The sequence below is a fragment of the Callorhinus ursinus genome, unplaced genomic scaffold, assembly GCF_003265705.2.
Source record: "Callorhinus ursinus isolate GAN/ISIS: 27379988/994484 unplaced genomic scaffold, GSC_fseal_2.0 scaffold48, whole genome shotgun sequence".
NCBI classification, from domain to species: Eukaryota; Metazoa; Chordata; class Mammalia; order Carnivora; family Otariidae; genus Callorhinus; species Callorhinus ursinus.
In genome coordinates, this window is record NW_027397110.1 from 9,222,401 (window position 1) to 9,245,056 (window position 22,656).

General features: G+C 54.7%; 1 protein-coding gene across 1 annotated transcript in view; it reads left to right on the forward strand.

Annotated features, from left to right (window-relative positions):
• Positions 1 to 19,478, forward strand: part of NPTXR (neuronal pentraxin receptor) — a gene marked incomplete at its 5' end in the record, with an annotated part of 22,538 nt that extends 3,060 nt beyond the window's left edge. Inside the window, 4 exons of the mRNA XM_025881554.2 lie at positions 10,107 to 10,332; positions 12,411 to 12,658; positions 14,754 to 14,933; positions 15,274 to 19,478. Of these exons, the coding sequence (XP_025737339.2) occupies positions 10,107 to 10,332; positions 12,411 to 12,658; positions 14,754 to 14,933; positions 15,274 to 15,498 (879 nt within the window). The remainder of the gene's footprint in view (positions 1 to 10,106; positions 10,333 to 12,410; positions 12,659 to 14,753; positions 14,934 to 15,273) is intronic.
• Between the last annotated feature and the right edge of the window lie 3,178 nt (positions 19,479 to 22,656).

Sequence of the window (22,656 nt, forward strand, 5' to 3'; positions counted from 1 at the left end):
TGACCCCATCCCTCCCTCCTTCCTACAGACCTCCAGGCCCTTGGCTTCTAGACACCTCTCACCTGCTCCTTCTCCCTCTCTGCTTCTGTGTCCCCTTTTCGGGGTCCTCCTCCTTTAATGGTTGCGCCCGCCTGGCTCTCCTTTCACTTTCCCTGGGTGAACTCAGCCACACCCTGCAGCTTCCAACACATATTCTACTGTGGTGCCCCAACCTGAACTCAGGTCCTCTGCCAACCTGCTTTTCATGTGTGTTCTGAGAAGCTCCTCCCCTCCCCTCCTCCTTCCAGTCGACCTCGTCTCTCTGGATGCTTGCAGCAGCCTCCTCAACCCACCAGACACACCCCTCTACCCATCTTCCTCCAGGCAGACCCAGGGATCTTCCTTAAGCCCATCATGGGGCTTCCTTGTGGTGCAAACTCCCCAGCCTGCTCCCAGGCTGTCTTTTCAGAGCTGGCCCAACTCCCAGTTCCTTCTTGCCTCTGCCCAGATTACCCCCAGAGTATCCATACTCATCACCTAGGAGTTTGCTCTGAGGACACCACCTCCCAGAGGCCCTCCCTAATCACACACTGTCTTTTTCCTAGCCCCAAGCCTTCTCGCATAAGCCTGGGCACATCCCTGCCTGTCTCCACCTGGCCCATCTCTGCATCACCTCCTCCCTCGCCCATTCAGCCTTCCACCAAAGGGGAGGGAGGTTCACACTGGCCCAGGCCTCCCCCTGAGGCCTCAAGTGAGAGCCACACTTGTGGCCTTACGAGAAATTGTCTTCCTTCCTGTGTTTTTATTTTTGTTATTGTTGTTGCTGTTAATTGAAAAAAGTCAAAAGGTGTTTTGGGGGGGAGAAATCACATTTATTTCCACCATTGTATCCGTTTTTTTTTTTTTTTGGCCCCTCTTGGTCCTTTCTCCAGAGGTAGACATTGTTCCAGAGTTGCTGGTTGCTGGTAATTACCATTTTAATGATGGCCATAATACACTGGAATCCATCTCTGACTCCATCATCCATCAATCCTCCGATCGTCTCCCATTACTGGAGATGTAGGTTGTTCCTAATTATTTTTCTTCTAGATGCTCATTGCAGGATCAGTTTCATGCAGATAGTTGTCTGGTTTTTTTTTTTTTTTCTTTTTAAGTCTCTTGAATTATCTCTTTAGGCTGGAGTCCCAGGAGTGGTATTACTGCATCAGAGGATATTGATCTTTTATGGCTGTGGCCAAGAACCACTTTCCAAAAGGGTTGAACCATTTATATGGCAACCAGCCATATATGCATGTTCCAGGGTTCCATTTTTGCATCAATTTAATATATGTGTAAAATGAAACTTTAAGATTGATTTAATCAGCAGTTCTTTGACTGAAACCACATCCCTAACCTGGCCTGGCAAGCTGGTTGCCTATCCCCATCTTGGAGTGGGAAGACAGGGGTAAGGAACACTCTGATGATAGTCACAGGGGACCCTGGACTTGATAACAATTATAGCTCACACTCACCGAGCACTGCGAGTTCGCTCATTTAATCCTCATTAAATCTCCATGAGGGAGGTAACAATTTTATTCCCCTTTTACAGATGAAAGAAACCCAACATTCAAAGCGGTTAAGACATTGGCCCAAGGTCACGCAGCAATGGGGCCTGGATTTGACCCTGTCAGTGTGTCTGGCTCCAGAGCCCTTCTTTGTGCTCCATTATTTTCTCTAGATCCACCTGGAAAGGTCAGACCTCACCTACCTTCAGGAGAGTGAGAAAGAGATGAGGGCAGTGCCTGGTGCTGGATGTGGTCCTGGGCCATTTCTGCCTCTGCGCACCCAGAGCAAGAATGATGAGGGCCAGTCCTCAAAGGCTTGTCCTGCTGGCTGGCAGGATCATCAGAAGGCTCACGTGGAAGCTTTGCTGATAATAGATAACAATAAGTAGTATTTATTAGCTTATCAGTCTTCAGCCCCGGGAAGTGGGCTGTATGCGTCTGCATCTTCCGGATAAGGACATGGAGGGCCAGAGACTCTAGAGGAATCAGGGCCTGGCACACCACCCCACTCCCACCCTTGGCTTTGGTTTCCACTCCATAAAATGATATGGTGAGCCAGATATTCTCTAAACACCTTCCAGCTCTAAATATTCTCTGAAATAGGCTGGCTGGTGGCATAAAGTGGAGTTCTTGTGATTTTAAGCTCTTCACCTCCCTCAGGTTTTTTTGTTTTCTTATCTGTAAAATGGGTGCAAGAAGGGGCTGGATTTGGTCCCGGCCCTTTGGGCTCTAAATTGGGAATTCTTGGGCAGATGTGTCCTGCTTAGGAATTGTGGGGGGGGGGGGCGGGGTTACATGTGTGCGTGGCCCCAGCCACCCACTCCCACACCTCCAGTTTCCGAGGGAAATCTGCGGGTAAACACAGTGGTCTGGAGAAGCTCCTGGTGCCTTTTCTAAAGTCTGTTGGTTGCTTTTGCTTTTCTCCTCCATTGCTGCGCATTCTGGCAGCTTCTGCCTGGTGGGGGCTGGTTCCCCTCACCCTGCCTCTTTGGCTGTGGAGGGGGCTGGCAGGGTGCAGTGACAGAACTTCTGCCCGTTGAGGATGTGGAAACTCAGTGCCCACCAGCCACCTGCAGACGCTGTGGCTAGCCTCGCCCCATCTCCTGGTGGGGTGCACATACTGGGAAGCCTTAACCCGCACTCCTGCCAGTGTGACACCTTTGCTCTAGCAGGAAACCTGGTGTTTCAAACCCCGGCTCTGCCACCTGCTGGCTGTGACCTCAGAAAATTCCTTCTTCTCTCTAATCCTTAGCTTCCCCATCCGTCAGATGGGGGGGAGGGGGGGGCAGGACCCCGGGAGGGTCCCTCTTGTCCTGTCATGCTGGGCCCTTGCGGCCTCTCATCTCTGGCAGTCCTTCCCCCAAGAGAGGCCCGTCCTGCCCTTCCAAGCCTGCTTGGGAGAAGTCAGGGCCTTACCTGGGGGATTTTCTTTATTTGAGGTATATCTTACATTCCAGATATGTAAGAGCTCATATATCTTGCGTATAAAACACATAAATCTTAAGTGTACAGCTCAGTGAAAATTCACGTATGGATACATGCATGAGAGCACCACCCAGATCAAGAAGAGGACATTTCCAGTGCCCCCCAAAGGCTCCTTTGTGACCCCTAAAGTCCCTTCTTCCCCAGAGGTACCACTCTCCCAGCTTCGGCCACCATAGATGTGGTCTGTATTTGAACGTTATACGACTGTTCTCAGACAGCTGCGCCCTGTTGGGTCTGCTGTTTGTTGTGTTTGTCTGACATTCGATCACGGGGCATGTATCGGAGATGCGTTATTTTTCCACACTGTGTAGTGTTTTGACATATGGATGTGCCTAAGTTTACTTACCCTTCCTCTATGGATGGACATTTGTGTTGTTTCTGGCTTGGCGTTATTACAAATAAGGCTGCTGCGAACATTCTTGTGACATCTTTTGGTGGCGATAAGCCCTCATTTCTCCTGGCTACATCCCCAGGAGTGGGTGTCTGGGTCCCGGGAGAGACATTTATTTAGCGTTAGGAGGTGATGCCAAACACTTTTCCAAAGTGGCAGTAAGCGTCGACATGCCCACCTGTGTGTGAAGCTTGCCAGCCTTGGTATGGTTATTTTTAAAACCCTCCCCATTCTGGTGGGTGTGTAGTGAACTCACTGTGGTTTTAATTTGTGTATCTCTGATGACTCATGATATGGAGCACCTTTTCTTATGTTCATTGGCCATTTTGTGAAGTCCTTGCCTGTGGGAGGTGGAAAGAGGTCAGGGGTTGGTGCTCCTCACCAAGTGAAAATGTGGTGGGGTTTCCTGAGGACAGTCTTGGGCCCATGGTCCCCATAGAACTCTGGGGATGGGGACTGAGACAACCAACCCAAAGTGGAAGCACTTTTGTGCCCCCCACATACCCCTCATTTGACTCCAGGGGAAGCTGAGGCTCAGAGAGGCTGAGTAACTTGCCCGAGGTCACACAGCACAGCAGAAGCTGAGCTAAGCTCACAGCCAGGATTTTCTATAAAAATGGACTGTGGGGTAGAGGGGATTCTCAGTCTTTGCTGCAGATTTTTGGCTAGGGCCCAGAAGTATGTAGGCAAGCAGGACCTTAGAGGGCATTCTGTGGCCGCCTCAGTGCAGCAGCTGGATGGGGAATACTTGAAGGGAGAGGCAAGGGGGCCCGGGGCTGGGGGTATCCTGTCACTTACTCTGGGGCCTCTGAGCCCAGGAGGGTGGATGGACAGATGCTCAGAGAGCCTTCTTGCCTTGCCACACAAGGAGCCCCCTGACCTGGCACCCCCGCTCACGGACACCCATTTAGACAAACTTTTGGTTACAGTTCCAAATTGGCCTTGCGGACCCAGGACCAAGGATCAGGCTGGCCTCTGCTGCCCGCACGGTTACCACTCCCTGTGCCCTCCCGCCCCTCAGTAGATGCAAATGCTACTCCTGACTATACCCATTTATCAGCCACATAGTGTGTGCCAGCCCTCACCACGTTCCTTCATTTGGTCATTAATTATATCCCAAAACGTAGAGACCATTATTAAGCCCATTTTACAGTTGAGGAAACCAACGGTCCCAGGAGTTGAGCAGCTTGCTGGGGCTCCTGAAACTTCAGCTCACCGCCTCAGTTCCTGCATCTGTACAGTGGGCTTCCTCACTTCCCCAGATTGTCGAGAGGGGTTGTGAAATGTGTGCACAGACCTAGGAAGTCGGGAGCCTGGAAATGACGCTGACCTGTCTGATGTGAGAGTCGTGCCTGAACTCGTGACATCGAGTTGTCCCAGCCTATGTGGACGCGAGGATGAATGAGGGAGGGAGGAACCGAGGGAAGGAAGACTTTGCAGGCCCCCCACAAAGCCCTCTCTCCTCTCCCTTCGGAGCATCTTAGATCAGGGGTCGGGAAAGCTGCTGTCTGGAGGGGGAGCCAGCATTGCCCAGGGGAGGTGCGACTGGAGCAGGAAGTGTGTTCTTAGCAGAAGGAACAGCATGTACGGAGGCCCTGGGAGAAGGGAGCCGGGGGCAGTTGGGGACTTTAGGTGCAAAGGAGGTGTAGCCTGCAGGGGTGGGTAGTGACGGCTGAGATCAGAGGGGCTGCGACTTTACAGGTGGGAGAGGGGAGCTATTGAAGGATTTTAAGCAACACCGTTGGTTTAGCAGTTAGGCAGCTGCCCCTGGCTGCCCGGTGGAGAAGGGCCAGTGTAGGGGCCCAGGTGACCGGGGCCTGGACTAGGGAGGCCCAGAGGACCCAAGTGAGACTACCATTAAGATTCAGGGTTAGGGGCGCCTGGGTGGCTCAGATGGTTAAGCGTCTGCCTTCGGCTCAGGTCATGATCCCAGGGTCCTGGGATCGAGTCCCGCATCGGGCTCCCTGCTCCTTGGGAGCCTGCTTCTCCCTCTGCCTCTCTCTCTCTCTCTGTCTCTCATGAATAAATAAATAAAATCTTAAAAAAAATGAAAAAAAAAAGATTCAGGGTTAGATTCTACCCTCAGAGACTCTGCTTTTGGATTTTTCCCTGTTTTTTTAAAGAAAGTCATTGCGGAGTATCTCAGACATACACAAAGGTATAAAGAATGCCATCCAGGTGGGGACCCAGACTCAAGACCCAGAACGTTTGCAATCAGCTCGTGCCCTTCAGAGCCTCCCAGCTCCACCAGCCCTCAAGAGAGAGTCACCACTGCCCCGATTTTGTATTCATCTCTCCCCACGTGTTTCTTCCTGCTTTTTACAAATACATGATCTAGTTTTGAATCTTTGCAACTTTATACAAATGGTATCCAACTCTTCTTCTGTAACCTGCTTTTTCTCTCAACATAGTGATTGAACAAAAAGGTTTATGGTTAGAGTTGGAGAAGGATGGGCTCCTTCAAGAGCTATTTAAGTAGTGGCAATAAGAACTGACACCAAGGAGCGCCTGGGTGGCTCAGTCATCAAGCATCTGCCTTCGGCTCAGGTCATGATCCCAGGGTCCTGGGATCAAGCCCTGCATCGGGCTCCCTGCTCCGTGGGAAGCCTGCTTCTCCCTCTCCCACTCCCCCTGCTTGTGTTCCCTCTCTCGCTGTGCCTCTCTCTGTCAAATAAATAAATAAATAAAATCTTAAAAAAAAAAAAAAGAACTGACACCAAGCACCTCCCGGGCCTGCTCTGCCCTCAGGGCAGTATACAACTCACTTCTCACTACAGTGTGATGAGATATTGCTGCACCCTTTTTGCTGGGGAAACTGAGGCACCGCAGCTGTACACGAGGTCACTAGGCGGGTGGAACCCAGCTGTGAGCCCAGCAGATTCCCACTGGACTTGGGGGTGGTCAGATGGGGAGGTGAGGAGACCGCACCCACAGTGCCGCCGTGAAGCCTCTCCTCCTCCACCCTGCCCACCACCCCCAGAGCTGGGCCCTGCACTGTCCCGGGGGCGGGGGGTGAGCTGGGCGCTGAAGTCCGGCACCCTCCTTCTGCTCCCCGAGGGAAAGGAGCAGACCCCACCTGGGACGAGGGGGTTGGGTCCTCCCCACATCCTCCCAGCCTCTGAGCCACCCTCCCTAGGCAGGTCCCTGCTCTCCGGGTCCCTCAGTGAGGTCGCCCCCCCCACCCGCCACCGCGGTCTGACAGCCCGCCGCACCCTCCCAGTCTCTTCATGGCCACCGGAACCTCTTCCACTGGCCCCCCCAGGCAGGCAGGGCAGCCAGCACTCTGCCCACTTGGCAGACTGAGACCCACACTGTGAGGGAAGGACGGAAGAAGGTGAACAGCTTCTGGAACCTGAAGGGCCTGGGCTGGGGCTCCTGAAACTTCAGCTCACCGCCTCAGTTCCCTCATCTGTAAAGTGGGCCTCCTCACCTCCCCCGATTGTCGAGAGGGGTTGTGAAATGTGCGCACAGACTTCCCCCGTGCAGGACCTGGCACGTGGTATGCGACGATGAGGACCAGGGCCACTGTCGCATTCTCGTTACTGAGTGCTAATGAGCCCAGCGCGTTCGCGCTGAGCCGGGCTAGGACCCCGGGCTCTGGCTCGGGGCCCGTACACTCACGCCGAACCCCACCCAGACTCCCAGCGCAACAGTCTGTGGGTTCGGAGCCCCCCCTCGCTGCCTCGTCGGGACCTGAGTGGGGGTGACCCCTCCCCCCATCTTGGGCTAGGGGCCCAGTTGGCATCAGCCAGGAGCCCACGCGGCACAGCCTGCGCCTGCAGCAGATGGGAAAGTGGGGGGAGTCATGTTCTTCTGATTCAGACACTGAGGTGGGGAGGGGGCCGCACCCGATCTTCAGAGCCCACCTCCTCCCTGGCCTTCCTGCCGGCAACAGAGCTGGTGGCTCTGACAAAAGAACAGCTTGCACGCCCGCCTCGCTCAGCATGCACGGCTTCTCCTCACCACGGCGTCTGTGTAAATAGCACTAGACGTCCTGTTCCCCCTCTGAGGGAGGAGGACGCTCTGCTCGAGTGCTCTAGAGGTGTCAGCTTTGCCCAGCCCCATTGCTGTCGGAAATTCAAAAAGGCTTCTGCCTCAGTTCCCCCATCTGTGAAATGGGGGCACTAAGAGTACCAAGCAGAATGAGCGGCTGTGGGGATTGGTGAGTAAATACACGTGCAGGGGCAAGGACGGGCCTGGCACCCTGTCTCATTCAGACGTGTGGCCCTCCTGTCAAGCTTGGCCCCGTGGAAAGAGGGAAACTGAGGATAGAGGGTGCCGGAGCCCAGGAGACGCAGCCGTGGCCCTGCTGGCACTGAGACGGGATGCCTCCTATGAGCTAATTGCCTCAGCCCAAGATTTACTGGACGTTCAGCCACTTTAAGTGCGGTGGGTGGCTGGCCCTGACACTCCATGGGCTTTCGTGGCCAAGGGAAGATGCTGGAGGTAGCCAGCTCTTCGTTGGCTGATGTATTCAAGGCTCACAGTTTGCATTCTGTTTTTATTGTCCAGGAGGGCCTGTTACTTCAACCCTTCCATCCTTCCATCCGTCTGGGGATGGACAGAGCTGGACCTGTTGTCCCTGTTTCACAGAAGAGGAAACTGAGGCTTTGTGTTTAGCCAGAGTTAGGATTCGTAGGCACCCAGGGAGGTAGAAGGAGCCCTCCAGATAGGGTATCAGAGGTTAGTGTAACAGGGGTGGGGGCCAGCTGTACAGAGCTGCTCATTAGTCCATGCCCCACCCACCACACTTGGCCTGCACCCCAGTCTGGGGCGCCAAGCAGGCGGTTGCACGGATGGGTGGCTGCGCCCTCTCAGGTGGGATGTGGTGGGGGATAAAGGTGGCCCGCTGTGGGGGCGTCTGGGTGGCTCAGTTGGTTAAACGTCCAACTCTTGGCTTTAGCTCAGGTCGTGATCTCAGAGTCATGAGATCGAGCCCTGCATCAGGCTCTGCGCTCAGCGGGGAGTCTGCTTGAGATTCTCTCTCCCTCTCCCTCTGCCCCTCCTGCTCATGCCCTCTCTCTCTCTCTCTCTCTCAGAATAAATAAATAAATGTTAAAAAAAAAAAAGTGGCCCACTGTGGTCCAGCTTTGGTCCTGGCTTTTGTCCTGCACACCACCATTTAATCCTGACCACAGGTCTGCAAGCTGGGCATTCCAAGCGCTCATTTTGTAGATGAGGAAAAATGACACCAAAGAAGTTAGCCCCCCTGCCCCCACTCCCGAGGTGGGGTGTCAGTCCCTCCAACTCCCCAGCATGAGGTCATGGCAGCTTCTCTCAGGCGCTGGCCTCCCCGCCCCACCCTCCAGCACTTTGAGGCAGGACACCCATTTATCTGCTCATCACACAGCTAGAAGACACGCACCTCAAGTCGAAGGAATCTGCCCAGTCTCACCCAGCAAATGACCACAGGGCCAGAGCTGGGCCAATGAGGCTCGGGAGGGGTATCCTGTACTTGCTCCAAGCCAAGGGGCCATCCTGCGAGGCACGGGGCACTCAGGAAATGTTAGGTTGTGCTCTTGGTTTTCTGTTTTGCCCTCGGCAGTTACCTTCAGCACTGGGTGCAGGGCCCAACCCATAGTAGGTGCTCCCTCATTATTCCTTGCTCAGTGAAAGTATGGTAAGAATTCAGTGAGCTCAGGCCTGGGGCTAAGCCTGCAGGCAAGGCCCAGGGCTGATTGAGCAGGAGCTGCTTGGGCCCTTGGGGAGTGTGAAGGAAGCCAAGGGGACAGGGAAGGTCCTAGAAGCTCACTGAATTATTAATGTCTGCCAGAGACTACCCCCTCCCAGAGTCTGGACTTGAGGCCTCGCCTGTCTTCTTCCACTCCAGAAGGGCTTCTTCCAGCAGGAGAGGGGGAGGAGAGCCCCCCTCCCCGGGCCCCGGCTCCCATTCTCCTGCCCGCTGGGGTCATAAGGCAGCAAAAGGGAGGCTCTAAAAAATCCTGGGCAGGATGAGGGTGTCAGAAACCAGCTTGGATCACTCTGCCCTGGGCTGTAATTGCAATAACCAGCCTCTGTTCATTGGCATTTACTACTTAGCCATCCCCCAACCCCCCTTCTAAATAGGTACAGTTGTACCCTGTTGCATGTGAGGAAACGGGGGTTCAGAGAAGTAGAGGCATTTGCCCAGGGTCACACAGCAGATTGATTCTGGAGCTGGATTTGAGCCCTGGGTTTTCTGACTAAGGCACACCATTGCAGCCCTATTCCAGAAGCCCCTGGTTTGTGCCTCTGCATCTGCCCAGTGCCCACACAGAGCCTTGCACCATTTTGAGAAACCTGGCGAGCGAATGAGTGAAGACTAAGACAATCCACCCCTTCAAGAACCTGTCAGCATACAGCTTTCGGTTATGAAGGACTCAGCCGTGGCTCTCAACCCTGACTGCAATGTGAGAACCACCCAGGGGAGCTTCTAGAGCTCTCCACCGCCAGCCCCTCCACCTCCACCCCACCACAGGCTGAGATGTTCTTGAGGGTAGACCCAGCCTGCTTTCAGCTTACCATCAGACACCGGCAGTGGAAAGAACCTGCTCTTTCGCTGAACTGTGTTGCCTGAATTTGATATCGCCATCCCCATTTTGCCTTTGGGGAAGCTGAGGCTCACCTGGGGTCACCCGACAGGGGTGGTGGGCATCTCTGAGCCCTGTGTCTCTTTCCTTCTGCCCTCCAAGTGACCTCACATGCCCTTTCTTCTGCCCCGTAAGCAGCAGGAGCTCCCAGCCCATGTGAACTTCTCAGCGGCCCCAGCCCCTGTGCCCGCGGTGCCCACAGCCCTGCACTCCAAGATGGACGAACTAGAGGGGCAGCTGCTGGCCAAGGTGCTGGCCCTGGAGAAGGAGCGCGTGGCTCTCAGTCACAACAGCCAGCGGCAGCGGCAGGAGGTGGAGAAGGAGCTGGATGCGCTGCAGGACCGCGTGGCTGGACTGGAACATGGTGGGTCCAGGGCCCAGCAGAGGGCATGGCAGGCGGGGCCTTGGTTCCCAGATGGGTCCTCAAGGAGGCAGATTCACTTGAAAACATTTTTGTGCTCTCCAGAGGCTAAAGCTAGATGGGACAGTAGGGAGGAGGCTGCGAAACCCAAGGAGAGAATAATTGGGGAATATCATTATTTTTCTTAACAGTTAGCATTTTCTGGCCCTTACGTTCTGGGAGTGGGCTAAGGACTTGACGTGTCCGCTGGTTTAATCTTCACAAACCACACGGGGGTGGTACTGTTCGTCCCATTTCACAGATGAGGACGCTGAGGCTCAGAGAGGTCAAGCGACTGAGGCCCAGCGTCACACAGCCAGCGAGTAGTGGATCTGGACCTCAAACCAGGTCTGAGGTTTGGACTTTTCCAAAGTCCATGCATTTAACCACCCCACAGAAATCGCACCTTCTGTGAATCAGAATTTTGCTCCTTGCTTAGCAACTGGGCCTGGCAGTGCCAGGAGTCAGAGAAACGTGCTGTCATGGACAGTGCTCAGGTCTGAGCATCAGGAGTCCTGGCTCCTGGCTCCACAGCTGTCACTGGCTTGCTTTTTGCAGTTTTGCTTCCTTTCCCTAGGCCTCGTTTTTCTCATCTGAAATGTGGGGATCTAGGACTCCTGAGCTCTCAGGGACCTTTCCTCTTTGAAACCTTGTGAGGACCACCCTTAAGAGGCTTACAGACAAGTTAGGGATACCAAGGGGAAATCATGAGCAATGATTGGGGACTGGCTTAGATGTGGGACGTGAGTTCAGGAGAAGGAAATCCAAGAGGCTTCCTGAAGGAGACGAGCCTCAGGCTGGTCTTTGAAGGCAGAGGGAGAGAGTCAGTTTTGGAGTGGAGGGGCCAGAGCAGGGGCAAGGCAGAAGGCGAGGCACGACCCAGTGGGTTTCAGGGCTCGCATCCTGGCTGGAGCACAAAGACAAGAAAGGCAAACTCATCCCTCCTCAGTCCTGCCGCTGGCCCCCTGTACTGCATATTCTAAGGGATTGAGGGACACACCCCTCCAGAAGCTGCAGAGCAGAGAGGAGGCAGACAGCTAGGCTGGATGTCTGTGTGCCTGTGAGCAAGTTGTGTCCCTTCTTGGAACTCAACTTCCTCATCTATGAAAGGGGTTTCAAGGGGCACTGAGTCCCTTCCTCTCTTACCATGTTGCATCAGCACATCAGCCTTCACCCCAAGCCTCAAGCCGACCTGGGAACCCAGGTCCACCATTTCCAGCCCCAACCCCCTAACCCCAGCCCTCAACAAGCAGCTAGAGAAGGGGACCTCCTACCCTAGAGGTGGGTGCGGTAGGTGTTACCCCCTGGCCTTGGAAGAGGTGACTCTCTAGTCTACCCCTGCAGAAAGCCCTCTGATACTCAAGACATAGAATCCCTGAAACTCTGCACGGGAAGGCACCCTGGACACCAAGGAGTCCCAAGATGATCTTGTTCGGATGGCACCTCTGCCGCTGACCAGCTGCGTGACCTTGAGAATATGACTTAATCTCTGCACCAAGGCTTCCTCATCTGTGAAATGGGGATTATAATAGTGGTTACCTCATGGGGTTGTCACAAGAATGATGTGAAAGCATTTAGAACAGTGCCTGCCAGGTAGAAGGTTCTGTGTAGTGCTATTACATAAATAGGCAAAGAGCTCAGAAAAATGATCATTGCCACAGCTCAGGTGTGTTGAGCATTTATTATAGGCCAGGCCCTTTATGTAGTTTGTCCCGCTCGGCCCTCACACAAGCCTGGGAGGGAGGAAATCTTATTTATGTCATTTAACTGAGCAAACCCGGGCTGGAGAGGTGACGTTGAACTTGTGGGATGTCACATGGCTGGAAAGTGTGGAGGCAGGATTTGAACTCAGGACATCTCAGGTCCAGAGCCCTTGTGCTTTAACCACACCCGTCAACACAGAGGCAGAGTAGAGAGGTCCATGAAGGCACCTGGCACATGAGAGATGCCCAGGGACTAGGAGCCCTCATCCTAGAGTCTGCCCTGCCCCCCCATCAGTGTCCACTGACCCCCACCATGTCCACCTTGCCCACCCCGCTCAGGGTCCTCAGCCTACAGCCCTCCAGATGCCTTCAAGATCAGCATCCCCATCCGCAACAACTACATGTATGCCCGTGTGCGGAAGGCACTGCCTGAGCTCTACGCCTTCACCGTCTGCATGTGGCTGCGCTCCAGGTCGGGTGGCAGTGGCCAGGGCACGCCCTTCTCCTACTCGGTGCCCGGGCAGGCCAATGAGATTGTGCTGCTGGAGGCGGGCCACGACCCCATGGAACTGCTGATCAATGACAAGGTGAGTGGGGGCTGGGCGGAGTGGGAAGAAAGTGGGGGGCGGAGTTACCCTTCCAGGAGCACCTGCACTGGGCTAGGTCCCAAGCATGTGGGCCCTTTCCATTCCCCTGCTCGGCAGCTTCAGCACACAGGAAATGCCTACTGGGTGGCAGGCTGGGTTCTGGGGATACAAAGACAAGCCAGACCTGGGGCTGGCTGAAGAAGGGCTTGTATCCAAGAGAGGCTGTCAGTGATGGCGTTTCCATTTACAGAGGAGGCCCGTGGGGCTTCCCCAGTGACCCAGCTGCGGGAGCAGGGCTGAAAGGGTCTGTCCCAGGGCCCTGCTCATTCTCCTGGACAAGACGAGAAGCAAATGAGGCCCAGGGACCTACCTAGGGAAGGGAGTGCTGGCGGACTCCTCGCCCCCCCTCCTCCCCTGCGGCCAGCCCCTCCGCCCCTCCCCTCTCCTGGAGAGTAGACTGGTGCCCTTGTTCTGCCCTTGGGCCACCCATCTTCCCCATGCCTGGGCCGCCCAGCCCCCACTCACCTTGTCATTGGTGACATCCGGACAAGGACACGGGGGAGTGGTGTGGGAGTGGCATGTGGCATCTTATCATCCTCATTCACCCCAGTGTCCTCCTCTACCTGCCATATTGCTTTGGGATTTGCAGGCATGGTGGTCTTTTGAGACACCCCCCCCGGAGATGCAGACACCATGTATCACACCCACCTATGACCCCCCCACAGCCACTTAGAGCTGCCGGGAAGTGGCTGTCACCCATCAGAAGCCAGCTCAGCAGGAGGTGTCTTTCATGGGTGTCCTGGAGGAGGAGGAGGAGGAGGAGGAGGAGGAAGGAGATGGGGCCAGGGGGCAGTGAGTTTCTCTTGTAGCCCAGTAGGTCCTAAGAAGACTGGGGTAGCTGGAGTACATCTAGATCCTGCTGCCATGTCCCCTTCACACACCCCCTGGCTGCCATCCTTGGCCCTGCCCAAGCTCAGCACTCTGCTCTCAGGGGAAAGGATTCAGCACCCTGGACAGGGCACAGCATGGCCCTATTCCGGGAACTCTAGCGTCTTTTTAAACGTCAGCCTCACAGGTTACTCAGTTCCCCTTTTATTCCAGCCTCTTAGCCTTTGCTCCTGCTGTGCCCCCACCTTGCTTTGACTTGCAGTGGAACAGTCAGATCCATTGTCCTTCCAGAGGTGTTTGAATACCATGTCTGCTGTCCCACACCTGCCTCTTCCTCTGGACCTCCCAAATGGCCCCTGTTATTTTGCCTTATAATATTGTCCCTGAAGTTCTTCCCTCCCCTGCAGACTCAGCTCATTTATAGCTAGGACCAGATCCACATCCCCAGTGTCCAGAACAAGCCTGGCACTAAGTGGGCCTCAGAGAATATGTATTAAAGCGTGATCTCACAGAACTCTGGAGATGAAAGAGCCCTTCGGGAGTCCCAAATCCACAGGCAGCAAGTACATTTCATCTCACAGGCCAATGCTAATCAATCACCAGCGGCTTCCCAGAGCACTGTTTTAGGAAAGATCCTGGGGCTGAGCCTGGGTTCACGATTGATTAGCCATGTCCGCCTTGGGTAGACGAGGCAGAGGTGGCTACATATTTGCCATCCTTTGCCTGACCATTAGCATCCTTTGCATGAGGAACTGAGGCCCAGGGAGGACAGAGCAGCTTCCCCAAGGTCCCACAGGAAGTTGGTTGGCAGAGCCAGGGCTGGATGCCAGTGCCCAGCCTCTGAGTCCAAGGCTGCTCGTACTCCTTGAGCCCAACCGTGTGCCAGGCGCTGTGTGAGGTGTTCAGAGGCTGTGAAATGTGGCTCCCGCACCACATGACCTTACAGGCCTGTGAGGGGGTGAATAAGGAACCTGGAAACACCCGAAAACCAATACTGAATAGTCCCTTGTGATCTGAGAGAAGCTGCCTGGTTAAGTTGTGCGGAAAGAGGAAAAAGTGGTCAGAAAGACACGGGGTTGAGAGGAAGGGGAGGGTAAGCCTCAGCTCAGTCCCTGGAAAGGACATGGGTCTCCTGGGCCCCACCCCGCTGGTCCAGCCTTTGGGACTTGTGGCACCTCTGACCTGGGGTTGCGGGACCTATGTCCAGGTGGCCCAGCTGCCTCTGAGCCTGAAGGACAATGGCTGGCACCACATCTGCATCGCCTGGACCACAAGGGATGGCCTGTGGTCTGCCTACCAGGACGGGGAGCTGCAGGGCTCTGGTGAGAACCTAGCCGCCTGGCACCCCATCAAGCCTCATGGGATCCTTATCCTGGGCCAAGAGCAGGTAAGGCTCAGGGTGGTATGGGGGCTTGAGGCCTGAGTAGGTATCATACTCACCCAGGGCCCCTGAGAAGGAGGGGTTAGGTAAAGGGACCCTGGAAGCACAGCAGTAATCAGTTTGACCCAGCCATTCTGCAGATGGGCAAACTGAGACTCAGAATGAGCAGTGACCAGCCCAAGGGGCTGGAACCTTGGGGACAGAGGGGGAAGCTTGGGGCAGGGCTAGAACTTTATGGGCGGGGCTTCAGCAGGACCTGGGGCCTGATTGAGTCTGTCTGCCTGTCTTTCCTGATGGCTCACTCCATGTCTCTCTCTCTCCTTTCTCTTCTGCTCTCTTGGCCCAGGACACCCTGGGCGGTCGGTTTGATGCCACCCAGGCCTTCGTGGGTGACATCGCCCAGTTTAACCTGTGGGACCACGCCCTGACACCTGCCCAAGTCCTGGGCATTGCCAACTGTACCGGGCCGCTGCTGGGCAACGTCCTCCCCTGGGAAGACAAGCTGGTGGAGGCCTTCGGGGGTGCAAAAAAGACCACCTTTGATGTCTGCAAGGGGAGGGCCAAAGCATGAGGGGCCACCTCATCCAGGGTCCCTCCCTTGCCTGCCATTTTGGGGACCTTACGGTGGGGGCACACATTCCCTCCTCAGCCTACCCACACACTGGCCTTCCCTCCTGCCCTGCTCCTGGCCATGCCTCCCGTTTCCCCCACCTATACCCACACCTCCAGAATGCCCTGCCCTGCAGTGGCTGTCCCCTAACCCCACTTGGATGGGGACAAGCAGCTCAAGCCAACAGGTCAAGCCTGGGGTGAGTCCAGGGCCTGGTGGGGGGTGATAACAGTGCCCACAGCACTGTCCACCCTCTCGGCATCACACTGGAGCTGTCTTACCCCACCCACCCTGGCCCATCCACCACGTCTGATGCCACTGATCTCAACAGCATGTCCCATGGGGTCATGTATGGAGGAAGGGCCCACTATCTCAGTGGCAGGCGTGGCTGTCTGCCCCCCGTCCCCCAAGCAACAGGCCTGGCCCCTTCCCCTTCAGGGCCACAACAAGCTCTAGAGCTGTCCCCCCAGCTGAGAAAGGGATGACAGAGACAGAGGAGACTCAGACTCACCCCTCCTCCATCTTTCCACCTGTTGCCAGTGAAGGGCAAGGGGATCTTGATGGAGCCTCCTGCACCCTCTCTCTTCCTCCTCCTTCCTCGTTTCTTTGTGTGCAGTGGTTTGAATGTTGGTTCCATGCCTGGCCCACCCCCACCTCAATTCCCAGGACATCTCCTTCCCGGCTCCAGCCTGAGGGACCAAGACCCTGGGAGGCCAAAAGGCCATAGTCACCCCTTGTGCCCACCCACATGTGTGCTAACTGGCAGGTCACCCCTCCTCCTCTGTGCCCAGGACAGGGCCTGGGTCACGTCAGCCTGGGCTGGGAGCAGCTTGTGACAGAGGCATGTGCCCAGGGGACCCAGGTTACAGCACAGCCACATTACCTAATCCCTCTGCATGGCCCCCGCAGCCTCTGGGGAAAGAAGGGAGAAACCGAGTGGGCAAAGAGGGGAGAAGCACGGAGTGGTGTACAGAGCACTGGATGAGAAGGAGCCCATGGTTCCTAGCCAGCCCAGCTGCTCACCTGCTGTGTAGCCTTCTGTAAGTCCCTGCCTTCTCTGGCTTGGCCTTCCTCATTTGTGAGCTGAGGCCCTTGCTTTGGTCATTTCTCCAGATCAAACGTGAGGTGGTCTGTGATTCCAAGTGGATCAGGTGGGGCAAGCCTGACGCTACCTAGGAACCAGGGCAGATCCTGAGAGTAGGCAGCAGATGGGATCTGGCCGGGCATGGGTCAGGGTCAGGAGCTGCCTCCAGAGAGTCAGGGGCAAGGGCAACAGGTAAGGCAGACCAACCTCATGTACAGATTGTAAAAACCAGCTTTTCTGGATCGCCCCCCCTCCAGCCTGGAACCCTTGCCCATCTGAGAGGGCTAAAGGCTTCCAGCTCCCCACCCTGAGTCCTCACCAGCTCCCCCAAGAGAGTGGAAGAATGTAAAAGCTGTAATGTAAAAGAATGAAAATACCCAGTCTGACTTCTTGCTTGTATAGATGGGGAAGAGCTCCGAGAGGTCAAGTGACTTACACAGGACCACACAGCACAATGTGGCAGAACCAAGGCTAGAACCCAGGGCTTCTGACACCCTCTTCAGTCTTCTTCCTCCCTACACCGTACTGCCTGCCCGTGAGTGTCTTTGAGTCCAGCCTTCACCTTAGAGGACAGACATTTTAAAGAGGTCAGAATGCTTTCCAACATGAACATCTTCCTTTATGAAACACACAAACATCTTGGCATCGAGACCCCCCCCACCACAGGAAGTAGAGGGAGGAGAGGGGTGATCCCCAGGCACTCTGGCAGGAATGGAAGGCAGGTGTTCCCTCTGCCAGTCACCTACCAGGTGTCTGGGCAGCTGCAGGCTACCTGACTCGAGCAGGTACCGGTGCCTTTTGCCCCGCTTTCTGTTCCCTGTCTCTGCTCCCTACCACCGCTTAACCTGAGGCAAGATGCAAGAGCTGCAGGCTGTGGGGCCCCTTGCCATGGAGGCTTCTCCAAGACTTGTTGCCTCCAGCCCCCAGTTCCCTCCCTTGTTGCCAGTTCAAGAGCACAAATAGACCGTTCAGCACCACGGGCCCAACTCCCCCTAGAAGAAGAAGCGATGGCGTGCTTCAGCCAGAACCTGCTGAGACCAAGGTTACCCTGGTAACAGCCAATGACATCAGCCTAAGTGCTGGGTCAAGCGTCTCTTAGACATATGCTGTTGCTGGGACGACAGCAGATTCAGAACCCAGATTCCCGGGACAATGGGCTTTATTGGGTTTCTGTTACCGGTTTTAAGGAAGCAGCTTTTGTGGAGGCCTTGGGGAAAGAAAGGGTCTAGGAGAGAACTGACAGAACTTGAGCCTACCCAGAGGCATCATCCCAAGTCCTTTACGCTTTGTCATGGTGACAAAGATGAGACATCTGACCTTGGTCCCATGCTGAGTCACCCTGGTCGGCCCTCCAAAGGGCACAGGAACAAATTAGAGGCGTTGAGGTGCAGACTGTGAGTCTGGGCCATTGGTGAGTGGCCTGGGTGCCCATTTCCATTCCAGGAAGGTGAAAGCCCGAAAGTCCCCACCCCTCCTTCATCCACTGATCGTTCTTCACCTTTGCTGAATGGCTGCTGTTTGGACGCCAGCTCGGGTCTTGTCTAGCTGCTCCTGGGCACAGCCAAGAAGACAGGGAAAGAGGAGCTAGAAATGGCGCTTGCTTGTGTCCCTGAGCTGCTCTGGCTAATGGTGATGCTGGAGCCTGTTTGTTCCATCTTTTTTAAATGTCAGGCACTGTGCTGAGCCCCTCACATCTCATTTATCCTCACAACACAGTCGTAAGCTGGGACTGTTCTTAGCCCCATGATACAAGGGAAGGAACCGGGGCACAGAGAGGTTAAGTAACCTGCCCAGGGTCAGTCAGTTGGCAGGTGCTGGAGCCCAGACTTCAAACCAAGGCAGATTACAGCCAGGACCAAAGGGGCCAGCACCCCTACTCTCTGTGGAGTGGGACTTGAGCATCATTGCTCCCAATGGGTTTTTCCCTAAAGAGATGTGCTTGACCCCATTCACTACCCTCATAGGGTTGGTGATGGAGGAAGAGGCCTGGGATGGGCTGGCCCCAGGGCCGGGGTCCCCTTGGGGGAGGCCGTGGGAGGGGTCTCTGCAGTGTGCCCACCACCTCAGCCCTTCAACTGGCTCTTGTTTCCAGAACTCAAAGGTAAGAGGAAGCTGGACGGTCTCCCAAGAGGCCCAGGCCGGGAATGGGGGAGATGATCTTTCTCAAACTTCTGTTTTGGGTCAAGCCCTGCGCCAGGTGCTTCACAGCTCTTATCTGCCAGATTTTGCCCCTTTGTGGCATGCTGTACCCCCAGTCAACATCCCGAGGGGACGGATCACCTTGCCACAATCGTGCATGACCTAGGACCACAGCTTTGGGCAGGAAGGTTTCTTCAGGAGGCCCTCCTGAAGCCTCATTTTATAGATGAGGATGCGGGGGCCCCGGAAGGGTGAGTGGCCCTTGGGACCACCCAGCCAGGACACCTGGAGACCTGATCTCAGCTTTCTGACTCTCCACAACGCAGTGGTCCCTACCCGCCACCAAGAACTGGGTCCCTGGTTCCTCTCCATTTCCCAGCACCTTGCCCGGAGCAGACTGGAGAAAGGGTCCCCTCCCAAAGATGGGATCATTCTCTTCCCCTCTGTCCCAGCTGCCTGCCACCCCAAACCCCACCTCACCCCTGCTGGGTGGGGAAGGGGCTCTCGTGGACCCAGGCTGAGCAGTGAGTGAGCACGTCCAGCTGTCTGACACTGTGAAATTAGTGCACCCGCCCCCCCCGCCCAATTTTGTACATAAAGTGACATGAGATGCAACATGTGTGTGTGTGTGTGTATGTGTATGAGATGTGTCCTAGGTTTTGTTACTTTTTTGTTTTTGTAAATTTGAATGTTCAAAATAAACAATGTTTACTCTGAGGCTCTTCTTGCAAGGGTGGAGTTAGCCTGGGGGGTGTGGGGCAGGAAGGGGACGGCTACCTAGGGCAGGGCAGCAGAAAAAGACAGGAGGCGCCGTCTTGGTGCCCCGTAGCCTCACCACTTTGGCCTCTCAGACTGATCGTTCTGCCAGCTCCCAGGCACAGACATACCCCACTTCCCAGGATTTATGCAGGAAGGATGTAAAGAACACAAGTCCCACATGGAAAGTGTCCTAGTTCTGATAACTGGGTTTTGGCCTCATTCCCAACACCCCATCCCCACCTCGTGCCCCAGTTCTGGGAATCAGGTCCCTGACTTGTTCCCTGAGACCCAGTCCGCCTGAGTCACTTGCCTGGACCCCCAGAGTGTCACCTCCCTTGGGCCCTAGAGGCAATGGGGTAGGAGAGAGGGAGGGACTCTGTTGTATTTCAACCTGTCCCTGCTCCACAGTCTACCTGGACTCCTCTGACTTGTTTGGCCTCTCGGCTGGACTCTTTGACAGTGTAAGGGTCTGCTACCCCCACCCACCCCTGCAGCACCTGCCCTACCCCCGGGGAGGTCTTGATCTGGTCCCCAGCCCTCCCTGTCCACACCATCTTAGGGGCACAGCCTCTGCCATCCCATTAATACTGTTATTGCTCGTAGTTGGACCGTGTCCAACCTTCACAGACAGCCCCTGTGAAAATGCCAGGGGGCCCGCGGGTCAGGGGGTCACACCGGTAGGACAGGCCTTCCAGAATTTTCGAAAGCTTCCCAAACTTCCCACCTAAGTGAACCTCACCCCATGAAGACCAGGGGGTATAGCTAGCTGGAAGCAGCACTTGAAACAGGGAAACCATATCTGAAGTGTACTGAGTTATTCGAAAACCTCGTGTGCTTTCTTCCTTCTCCAAAATGAACCCAGATTTGTTTTAAAATATTGCCTTTGATTACTTACCACAGAGCAAAATTAAGCTGCAGGCAATACACTTTGTTTATCCTCTCTCGCACTGATTTACTTACAAACACCCTCTCTCCCTCCATCCCATCAGCTGGCAATGTCCAACCCTGGTTTAATCCCTACCATCCACCTGCTTCATGTCAACACCTGCCCAGCTGAACCCTGATGCAGAAGAGCACAGGGCTCTGATGTATGTTGACTCTCATTTCAAATTCATGGCCAGAGATCTCCAAGGGGCATTTCTGCCTGCCCTACAATCTTAGCACTTGCCTTGTATGAGGGCTTGCTCTCCAAGTAGCTAAAAATCAGACCCTCTCCCTCCTCAGACCTCCTAGAGCCTCTTCACCCCCCGTCCCGCACCCTCAAGGGTGACTTTACCCCACAGTCCATTGAGGAAACAAAACGATCATCGCCTCACCAAGTCTGTCTACAAACCTGCACATTCTCCAGCTGCCCTCCAGCCACTCAGTGCGAACCATCCCTGCTCCTACCAGAGGACCTTGTGTACTGGACCCCATCCCCGCACCTCCCCAAGAACATCTCTCCTGAGTCACCAACTTCTCCTTGTCAACTTTATCATTCCAACAGGCTTGTGATGATGCCCTCGTATCTACTCACACCAAATCCCCCCACCCCAAGCCAATACACGCCTCAAGGCCTCACTCTTTCTCTGCTCCTATCACTGCAAGACTTCTTGAAAAAGCAGGTGTGGCAGGGGCCCCAAGACCACCCTCAGGTTTGATGAGTCACTTGGACTCACAGGACTCCAAAAAGTTCTTCTCATGGTCACGGTTTGTTACAGCAAACAGATACAGAGGAAAAAGGCACATAGGGCAGAGTCCAGGAAAGACCAGGAGCGAGCTTCCAGGTGTCCCTTCTGGGGTTGGGGGGAGTCATGGGCAATGCTTCATTCTTCCAGCAGGGATGTGTGACACCTGTGCAGAAAATCATCATCCAGGGAAGTGTACCTGAGCCTTGGTGTCCTGGGCTTGTCACAGGGTCAGTCACGTAGGCATGAAGCACCTGTGTGGGCCTTAACTACTCAGTCTCCGGCGCGACACCCAGAGGTCAAACTGACACAGGGTGACCCAGGGCCTCAGGCAAAAAAAAAAAAAAAAAAAAAAGCAGGTGTTTTCCATAAGTCACTTTGTTAACATAAATTCTCTGATCTGGCCCAAGGTATACAAAGACACCATTATCAGGCAGGATATTTGAAGGGCTCAGAAGTTATCTACCAACCACCGGTCAAGGCCCAGTCCTTTCTTTGGAATGGGCAGGGTTTGAGCACCCTAAGCCGGCTGAGTTAACCCTTTACTGCACCCGGGGCCCACAGTCTTTGCCACACCCTCCCTCCCTCATTCACTCCTTCTCCAGTTCCCACTCTGCCACGGCGCCCACGGCTTGCCGAGATCACTCTCGTCAAGGCCAAGAGTGACCTCCACATTCATTATGAAACTTCATGGCCAGGCCCCAGTACTCATCTGAGTTGAGCTTCCAGCTGCACTGACACCTAGTTAACCACTCCTTCCTTCTCTTAAGAGTTCCTTCTCTTGCCTTTCAAAACACACCTTCCCCGGTTTTCCTTCCATTTCAATGGTTTGGCCTGTAGCACAATCAAAGCACTGGTGTCTGGGCCTCACCCTTGGTGTGTCTGAGACAGCAGGACTGGGGTGTGGTCTGACATTCAGCATTTCTAACAAGTGCTAGGTGATGGCTGTGGCCACTGGTCCCTGGAACCATACTTTGAGAACCACTGCTTGACTTCACTGGCTGCTCCTTCTCAGGCTCCTTCCCATTCCTCCTTATCTCCACAACCTCTAAATCTGCAGGACCCCAGGCCACAGCCCTGCGTCTCTTTATTCTTTGTATTTAGACACTCTCCCTAGGAAATCTCATCCAGGCTCATGGCTTTAGCAATCATCTGATGACTTTCAAACCATCACTCCTTGCCTGATAGGAGTCTCAATATTAATATATCCAAAACTCCTGATCCCCCTCGACTTCTGCCCCACACTTCCATTTAGTAAACAGGCTCATGATCCGCCAGTTGTTCAAATCAGAAATGCAAGAATTATCATTGATCTCCCTCTTTCTCTTGCGTTATCTGTCTTCTGACTCCACTACTAACATGGATCTCAAGCCTGCTCACTCCTCTCCACTTCTGCTACCACTCTGTCCAAACCACCATCGTCTCTGAATTGTACTCCTGCAACGGCCTCTCTCAAAATCCATTCTCTAT